The 10,000-nt window shown below is 42.8% G+C and overlaps 1 protein-coding gene and 1 non-coding gene across 2 annotated transcripts in view; both read left to right on the top strand.

Annotated features, from left to right (window-relative positions):
* The window catches only part of LOC143291531 (transmembrane channel-like protein 1), a 40,639-nt gene that overhangs the window by 20,450 nt on the left and 10,189 nt on the right, over nt 1-10,000 (top strand). The window contains exons 8-13 of the mRNA XM_076601434.1: nt 544-691; nt 1,735-1,778; nt 2,429-2,591; nt 5,441-5,550; nt 7,772-7,841; nt 9,012-9,266. Of these exons, the coding sequence (XP_076457549.1) occupies nt 544-691; nt 1,735-1,778; nt 2,429-2,591; nt 5,441-5,550; nt 7,772-7,841; nt 9,012-9,266 (790 nt within the window). The remainder of the gene's footprint in view (nt 1-543; nt 692-1,734; nt 1,779-2,428; nt 2,592-5,440; nt 5,551-7,771; nt 7,842-9,011; nt 9,267-10,000) is intronic.
* On the top strand, nt 2,656-2,737 carry Trnal-aag (transfer RNA leucine (anticodon AAG)). Its single transcript has one exon. It is a non-coding gene; the product is annotated as a tRNA-Leu (tRNA).

The raw sequence follows: 10,000 nt of genomic DNA, 5'->3' as shown, positions 1-10,000 counted from the left end.
TCTCTTTTTGCCCAGATGGTTGGATATAAAGAACCCCCACTTCCCTCAATAAACAAATCTGTTATAATCCAGTTTGCTGTTATCGTTCTCTCCCTCTCTCTCAAGGCCTGACCGGCGCGTCGGGTTTAAGAAATGATCAGGCACTTGTTCCTGTTTTTCTTCTTTCTTTTTTGTTAGTCAACTGCAGATGTGGTGTAGCGTATATGGATCAGACTGCACGCTTTAGACACCTCCTTGAAATATCTGCTCCTATTTTTCTTCTTTCTTTCTTTTTTTTTTTTTTTTTTTTTTTTTTTTTGTTTGTTTGTTTGTTTTTGTTTTTTGTTGGGTTTTTTTGTTTGTTTTTGTTTTGTTTTGGTTTTTTGCTTAATATATCAATAAACTGCAGATGCGGTGTAGCGTATATGGATCAGACTGCACGCTTTAGACACCACCTTGAAACTGAAATTGAGACCATGTTTTTTCCACTTCCCTTTATACACAAATCTGTCGTTATTATCGTTATTGTTAGTTGTCGTTATCATTCTAATTCTTGTTTTCCAGGATGGCCTCCAACTCTCGCCAGAGCCGCATGTCCAACAAGGACGAGCAGTTCACGTTCGCCTGGAAGCTGTTCAGTGACTGGGACTACATGGTGGGCAACCCGGAGACCGCCACCACCAAGCATGCCTCCATCGTCACCACCATGAAGGTCGGTCTCTTCCCACTGTGTTTTCCCGTTGTCAGGTTAAAGGTTCGGGTTTAACTCACTCAGTACGGCCAGTCCTCTCTTCTCCTCTACACAGACCCTTCGGATGTCCAGTGGGTGTCTGAATGACCCAACCTATAGCTTCCGTCGTCAGAATTGTGGTTTTCTTTGTCAACATTTACCTCTTCAGTATAAGAGCCTTCCGACTACAATATTTTGATGATGGTAATTGGGGTGAAACGCTAACGTCGTCTCTTTCGCCGTTCGTATGGAGAGAGTTAACCTATAGTGGAAATGATGTATGTGTTTGAAGGAAACTGTGGCATGAGCCAGAGGTAGCCCACCATGCTGGGCTTGCCTTAAAGGTCCCCACAGTCATTTACATGTAATACTGACACACAGCTGACAGACCTGGATGAATTCGATGAACAGTTATTATGTGCTGCGCCCCAGTGACTCTTCACAGAGTTGAGGGACAGAAAACGAAAAAGAAGATGAAGAGAAAGAAGAAGAAGCCCTCTTCGGCAAACTTTGCAGTGAATTCACATCCACTGTGTCTAGTGCTCAGCATAAGAAGGCGAGGCCCAATCTTCTCCTTCCGCCGCTTTTAACCTTCCCCAACCTAAGTCACGTATCCATTCACACCTGGGTGGAGTGTGAAAAATCGGAGTACATGCCTTTCACGAAGACACACCACCACGTCGGAACGGGACTCAAACCCTGGTAGCTGTGAACACTGGATGAGAAGTCCAACACCTGACCGATTCTGCCACGGAGACTCAGACCGCCGCAGATTTCCCTCTGCGCTGACCCCGAGCCGTTCTTTCCACCAGAAGCAAAGTGTTCCATGTTGCTTTGATGGATGCTTACTTGTTTTTCTTTTCCCTCAGATGTATCTCAAAAAATATCTCTCAACCGCTATCTGGTATGACCATTGTAGTTGATTGTGAGCACACTGTCCAAAGTTATTCATATTTTGTATTATTTTTTCCACTGTCAGTGATATCAGACGTTTAAAAAAATAATACTGTGCTTTCTTTTGCCAGGAAGCTATAGTTGAAGAACAAGAGAAGAAGCAGGAAGAAAACAAGTAAGTGCGCTTCGTGATTTTCGAACAAGTCTACAATTACTCATGCTTTCTTGTTTACAAGACGCAGCACACATTTACATATAATATTCATTGTGTATTGCGTAATAATACCATTTAATTGTCGTCATGCTTTATTTGCCTTTTCGGTCTCTTCGTTTCAATATGAAACACACAGATGCTTTTGCAAATACATGCTGATCTTACGAATCCTGGCCAGGACACACACACGCACGCACACACACACACACACACACACACACACACACACACTGTCTTTATGAAACACACGAATGCCCTTGCTACCAGGTACTTGCTGATCTTCCTACGGGTCCTGGCCAGAACACACACACACACACACACACACACACACACACACACACACACACACACACTGTCTTTATGAAACACACGAATGCCCTTGCTACCAGGTACTTGCTGATCTTCTTAAGGATCCTCGCCAGGACACACACACACACACACACACACACACACACACACTGTCTTTATGAAACACACGAATGCCCTTGCTACCAGGTACTTGCTGATCTTCTTAAGGATCCTCGCCAGGACACACACACACACACACACACACACACACACACACACACACACACTGTGGTTATGAAACACACGAATGCCCTTGCTACCAGGTACTTGCTGATCTTCCTACGGGTCCTGGCCAACGTGCTGATCGTCATTCTTCTGGCAGCAAGCACCTACGTCATCTACCTCTTCGTGGAGAGGTCCCGCGAACTGGAACTGAAGAAACTCGCCAACCCTGATTACCAGGCCGACTTCTGGTCGGAAAATGAGGTAGAGGGTGTTTGGCTATGCATGTGTGTGAATGACCAGTGTGTATGTTTTCTATATGTTATACGGTAGCGTGGCCGAGCGGTCTAAGGCGCTGGTTTAAGGCACCAGTCTCTTCGGAGGCGTGGGTTCGAATCCCACCGCTGCCATATTTTTACCTTTTTCTATATTATAATTATTATTTATTTATTTATTTATGCAAGCTTATCTATTATTTATTCCCCCGGTTTGTTTGTTTTTTTGTTTTGTTTTGTTTTGTTTTGTTGGTTTTTTTGTGTTTTTTTTTCTCAAGGCCTGACTAAGCGCGTTGGGTTACGCTGCTGGTCAGGCATCTGCTTGGCAGATGTGGTGTAGCGTATATGGCTTTGTCCGAACGCAGTGACGCCTCCTTGAGCTACTGAAACTGAAACTGAAAACTATAACAACAGCAAATCAGGTGTTGTTGCTGTCCATCCTCAAAGGATTAGTTGTTTTTTTTTTCTAAATTCTTTGTCTCTGCAAAGATTCAGCCTGTATAGATACTTTTTTTTTTTATTCAAAGGAATTAACTCATTTAACCCTGGGGAGTTTACAGTCAATGCAGGCTTTGTAAGCCCGCGATTTCGTGGGTTTTGTTGGTTTTTTTGTGGGGGGTTTTTGGGGGGTGGGCGTGGGGGGGGGTTGTTTGTTTGTTGTTGTTGTTTTTTGGGGGGTTGTTGTTGTTGTTTTAACAACAACCAATCACATTCCAGTGAAAAAAAAAGAAAACACTACTCTTTCAATGTGACCATGAATCATTGATTCCATTCCTACATCATAATTTTTCACCAAATTCTTTAAATTACTGATGTTGATATGTAAACCTGAAATATTAACCTGAGGCATTCGTTGTATATAACCCTGACTGATCATACGGTATACAGCTTTCATGTAGTTTTTATTTGTTTGTTTGTTTGTTTTAAAGTAGGTCAGAAATAATATTTGAAACGTCGAGAATAATAATTATTTTCATACCATATAACTTTTTTCGTCACCTATATTATTTACTCCAGAAATAACACTTTCAACATCATCTCCATCTCCTTCAACTCTGTGAAAAGCTTTTGGGGCCCCGCACAGAAGAACTGCTCAGGAGATTTCTCCCGGTCTGTTGGTTGTATGTCAGAGCCTGGGTCTCTGCAAACGGTTTTCCCGTCCATTCTGCAGTGCTGTCAGTCCATCGGTTTTTCTGTCTGCCACTTCTGTCTCCCTCCCTCAACAGTTCCTCGGAGGATTGTTTTAGCAAGGCCAGTGGATCATGTTTTATGGCCATTTTCAACATCACGAACTTCAATTATCTTTTACACCAGAAATGATACATTTAACTTAATCAATAATGATCCTTTTCGCAACTCAGCCAACACCTGTTTATTAACAGTCATATCATTCTGTACACTATGAACAGTTGACCAGATTGACTGAGCATGTGACCGATTCAAGGGGACAGGCGAGCTGACCCAGATTCCATGAGCTCTGGGGCGTGAAGGCAGCGATAGCACAACTGCAGAGCCTCCCCCTGTGCCAATGACTCCATAATTCTGCTGTATTTGCACGTGACAAACGGAGGAAAGTTTCATCTTGGGCATTGATAGAAATTTCAGTGTTCCCTATGGAAGGTATTGCCGGAACAGTTGAATAAATAAAATTTGTAAAACTCCATGACTGGATCTAATGTAATGATTTTCTCCTCAAATTTTGGATGGCCAGGTTGTTTGATTAATGCCTCTGATCACTGTCGAAACAAATCAATGATCGAAGATCGCAGACAGTTTTGTTTTCCTTTGTGGCGGCGTTTTAAGTGACGAACCATGTTCCTCATCATCTCCCTCACTCGTGGTGTAAAATTCTCCCGGCGAGAACATTGCTTCCCCGCAGTTTACGTGTGGCGCGAAGTATATTATTTCCTTTTCTTTGTAAAACGGGCACCTTCGGATGTGCCACGATTCCATCATTCTGCTGTATTTGCACATGACAATGGGAGAGAAAATTACACACTGGGCTATGATAGAAATTCCAGTGTTTTCAATGGAAGGTGAATCATGGTTCCTGTTCAGGGAATGGAGGCTGTCAAACACTGTAGGCCAAAACGTGGATTGTTGTAATTTGTCTGTCAATACATCTTTCTTCATCAGACCTTCACATTCCTTGCCAGTCTGATTGTCACGTCTCTCAATACCACGGAAGAAATAGGTTGGAAATTAAATGAGGCAAAGAGAGTTTGTCTTCTTTTCTCTCCGGGAGTGTCGGGTTTTTTCCGTGTTCAAAAGCATAATTTCTTCCTTTTTTCCCCCTTTTCAGTTTAGATATCTAAAATGGCTGCAACTGGTTTAGTCTCAGATTTCAAAGCTTGACTGTATATATGATTATATTCCTTGTGACCCCGGTACACTTGGTAATAAAGACATTCTATTCTATTCTATTCTATTCTATTCTATTCTATTCTATTCTATTCTGTTCTATGGATACTGCTGATTCGAATCCACACAGTTTTATTTTTGTTGCTGTTGCTTTTGCAGCTTTTCCTATTTCCTATTGTTTCTACTTCCTAATCCTCTCTCTCTCTCTCTCTCTCTCTCTCTCTCTCTCTCTCTCTCTCTCCGCGTGCGAGCGGGTTCATTATTCCGTTTAACATCTTTGTGCGTTTCTCTGTATGTGTGCGTGTGTTTGTCTGTGAATCTGTGTGTGTCTGTTCGTGCGTATGTTTGTGTGTGCGTCTGTGTGTGTGTGTGTGTGTGAGTGTGTATCTGTGTGTGTGAAGGTGTGAGTAGTCAGGTGGGTGTCGTGTTCTGACCATGACTGGGTCAGCCTTGTCATGTTTGTGCATGTTTCCCCAGCTGACAATCATCGTGACCATGATCACCACGCTGTTCCCCAACGTCCTTGACCTCATTTCACTCATGGAAAAATACCATCCTCGTACCGCTCTGCGTCTGATGCTGGCCAGGTAAGCGACAGTATCTTGTTGTGTCGTATTTCATTGCATTTTATTTTATGGCACTGTAAGCACTGTGCTGTACTGTACTGTACTGTACTGTTTTGTGCCATGTAGTAGTGTTGCGCTATGTTGTGCTGTGCTGTGCTGAACCATGATGCACTGTGCTGCAATGTACTCGATTCATGAGTCAGACAATTTTGTGTAGGTTTGTGACTTTGGAGTACACGTCTTGTTTAGAATGGGAATATATATATATATGTGTGTGTGTGTGTGTGTGTGTGTGTGTGTGTGTGTGTGTGTGTGTGTGTGTGTGCGTGTATGTGTATATATATATATATATATATATATATATATATATATATATATATATATATATATACATGTGTGTGTGGAGAGAGAGAGGGGGGGGGAGAGAGAATGAATGTTTGCCACTGCATGCTTTCCACTTCTTGACAAACTGAAGCATATTCATTTTGATTAACCCAAAACTTTGTCCCCTGTCGTGGTCAACGAGCTCCGTCATCCATTTTGTATTGGATGGTTTGATCTAAAATCTTCTACCTCTTGCAATTGGCGCTGCGAGCAGGTTCGTTCCACGGCATCTGTTGAAGCATTACTTTGCGTTCAGCTGCCACTCCTTTCAACAGTCAGGATCTTGGCTAAGGACACAGGCACTGACTCGCGGACAGTAACAGTTTGGATTGTAGAAGTTATGGGCGGTGTGGGAATGGATGAAGGGCCTGTGGCGGGGGATAGATCACCTCTGCAGCACTGAGTTCATGGGTTGAGGAATTTTTTTTTTTATTGACATCTGTGAATTGGGGGATACATTTTGCGTACGAACTGGCGTTTTCCCCTGAAGACTTCTTGTCGTACAGTACAATATTTTACCGCCTTGGGATGACGGTTACACGTTGTTCACTGTCCAAGTCGAGCTGTGACTCATCGATGTGTTTAAAGATGGTAACTTTTAAAGCTATTGACTGTGTCGCATAAGTACATAAGGATTGGTCAGTTTCATGGTTTCTCTGGAAGCATCTTCATTATGCTGAGGTCCAGTGGGGTTGACCTGTCTTTGATCTCACGCTTCATTCCTGTGTGAAAAAGGACTTCCAGGAGCACTGTGGCAGAACTGGTTAGGCATTGTACTTTGATTCAATGTTCACCAGTGATCAGAGTTAGAGGCCCAGCTTCGGTTATTTTGGTGTTGTGTCCCTGGGAAAGACTTTCCGATTTTCCTCACTCTACCCAAGTGTGGTACATTACTTCGGTTGGGGAAGGTTAATAACGGCAAAAAGAGAGGGTTGGGCCCCGCTTTACTTTGCCGGGAACTGGACACAGCGGATGTGAATTCGACGGGCGCAATAGCCGAGTGGTTAAAGCGTTGGACTTTCAATCTGAGGGTCCCGGGTTCGAATCTTGGTGACGGCGCCTGGTGGGTAAAGAGTAGAGATTTTTCCAATCTCCCAGGTCAACATATATGCAGACCTGCTAGTGCCTGAACCCCCTTCGTGTGTATACATACGCAAGCAGAAGATCAAATACGCAAGTTAAAGATCCTGTAATCCATGTCAGCGTTCGGTGGGTTATTGAAACAAGAATATACCCAGCATGAACACCCCCGAAAGCAGAGTATGGCTTCCTACATGGCTGGGTAAAAACGGTCATATACGTAAAAGCCCACTCGTGTACGTACGAGTGAACGTGGGAGTTGCAACCCAGAACGGAGAAGAAGAAGAAGGATGTGAATTCACTGACCCTCTGACCATAAAAGGCTGTAGGAATTTTAACCTTTGACCTTTGGATTTTGCTTTGAAACAGACAGGAATCATGTGCCGAAGTTGGCCGGCGTGAGCACTGTTCTTCACGGTAGTGATGTATATTGTACATAATGTTACGTTGTGGATTTTTTTTTTTTTTTAAGAAATTATGTTCTTATTCAGCAAAACGTTTGATTGATTGATTGATTGATTGATTGATTGATTAGGAAAGGCTACATGAAGACAACTTCGTTGGTTACTTGACTTGTTGGTTGGTTGGATGGTTGGCTGGCTGGTTGGTCGGTTAGTTGGTTGGTTGGTTGATTGGTCGGTTGGTTGGATGACTTATCCATACGTTCATTCATTGAGTTATAGGGCAAAGATTGGATAACATTAAGCAAAATACAAAAGTAATATCTGCATTCATAAATGAGAAATGACTTTTATTTACTGTTGTTGTTTTTTTTCAGAATCTTCGTTCTCAACCTGATCAACTTGTATACTTTGTTCATCGCTCTGTATTATAAGCAGGAAGACCTGGTAACTGTCTGTCTGTCTGTCTGTCTATAAGTCTGTCTGTCTCTGTTTGTCCTTCTCTCACTCTCTTATGCGTCAGAAAAGTAAGCAGAAGACGCGCGCACATAATGTGTGTGTGTGTGTGTGTGTGTGTGTGTGTGTGTGTGTGTGTGTGTGTGTGTGTGTGTGTAAGAGAATAGACAAGTGTTGTCTCCGTTCAACACTCTCAGTATATGTAGCTCTCTCTCTCTCTCTCTCTCTCTCTCTCTCTCTCTCTCTCTCTCTCTCACACACACACACACACACACACACACACGCACGCACGCACGCACGCACGCACGCACGCGCGCGCACACACACACACACACACACACACACACACACACACACACATTCTAATTGACAAACAGAGGCAGATAGACAGAGTGAGCCATAACTGTCATAGCCATCATCACCCCCTCCCCTCCGCTCTCTCTCTCGTCTGCATTGTCTCCAGCTTTCTGTTCACGTGTGTTTGTGTTTTGTCTTTTATCCCTCAGGATCAGAAGTTTATTTGCACGCGTCTGAATAACTGGCGTGATATTGTTTTGATTTGTCTCTGCACAAGATTTAGTACAGTCTAAACAATTTTATTTACTACTACTACTACTGCTACAACTACTACTACTAGCAGTAGTAGTAGTGGTATCATTATCAACATCATTGTTATAATTATTATCATTATTATTATTATCATCATCATTATTATCATCATCATCATCATTAGTTGTAGTAGTAATAGTAGTAGTAGTAGTAGTAGTAGTATAGTAGTAGTAGTAGCATCGCTGCTGTTGTTGTTGTCAGTTGTTGTTGTTGCTGTTGTTGTTAGTAATATCAATATCATTCTTATCATTGTCATCACCATTACCATCATCATTACGAATAGCAGTAGTAGTAGTGGTATCATTATCAACATCATTGTTATAATTATCATCATCATTATTATCATCATCATCATCATCAGTAGTAGTAGTAGTAGCATCGCTGTTGTTGTTGTTGTTGTCAGTTGTTGTTGTTGCTGTTGTTGTTAGTAATATCAGTATCATTCGTATCATTGTCATCACCTTTACCATCATCATTACGTCATCACCTTTACCATCATCATTACGACTACTACTACTACTACTACTACTACTTTTACACACTGTCCCCCAGCAAAACGCCACCTTCCAGGCAGGGGAGATCACCAACTCATCACAGTGCTCCAACAGTTCCTCCACTTCCAACCTCCTCCTGGACCTCCCCTCCACCACCCCCCTCCCCTCCCCTTCCCCTATCATCACCCAGATGGCCCCCGTGACCTCCTCCCCTGGCACAGCACAGAGCAACAGCAGCCATCTGCTCGCGGACTGTGACAGCCACTTGAACGCCACTCGGGCCAACATCTGTTGGGAGACCATGATTGGCCAGGTTTGGTAGTGGGCATTGGGGTTTTGTTGGGTGGGTGGGTGTGGGAAGGTGGGGGGAAGGGGTGGATGTGGGTACGTGTGGGTCGTTGTGTGTGTGTGTGTGTGTGTGTGTGTGTGGATGAGTGGGTGGGAAGGTGTGTGTCTGTGTCTGGCTGTCTGTCTGGTTGTACGTCTGTCGATATACATGTCTGTGTCAGTCTATGTCTGTTTCAGTATGTGTTTGTGTATCTGTCTGTCTGTCTGTCTGTCTGTCTGTCTGTATGTATGTATGTATGTATGTGTCGATCTCTGTGTGTTTCAGTCTCTGTGTCTGTCTGCCTATCTGTATGTATGTATGTCTGCATGTATGTAAGTATGCATGTATGCATGTATGTATGTTTTTTCAGTCTTTTCATTCCAGATCTGATATGTTTATTACAGGTGACTGGTTTATTACATCATGATTTTTTTCTGTTTCTTTTTATCTTTCTTTCTTCTTTCTTTCTTTTCCACCATTTCTTCGTTTTTCTGTCTTTGCTTCTATATTTCTCTAGTTTTGTTCTTCCCCATGTGTTTCCTCAAAATAAATCTTTCTGTCTTTTCTCTCTGGCACAAGCCTGCAATAGTGTAACGGAGTAGCTTACGGAATTTGAAGTTAATTTTCTGGCGGTACTTTTCAGACTTTGTGGTCTATTTTCTCGGGGTAGTTTACAGATTTATGGTCTATTTTCTGGGGGTAGTTTGCAGACTTTGTGA

Source organism: Babylonia areolata, chromosome 1, assembly GCF_041734735.1.
Source record: "Babylonia areolata isolate BAREFJ2019XMU chromosome 1, ASM4173473v1, whole genome shotgun sequence".
Taxonomy (NCBI): domain Eukaryota; kingdom Metazoa; phylum Mollusca; class Gastropoda; order Neogastropoda; family Buccinidae; genus Babylonia; species Babylonia areolata.
Note: the sequence above shows the minus strand (reverse complement) of the source record. Positions and strands in the feature narration are given on the sequence as shown.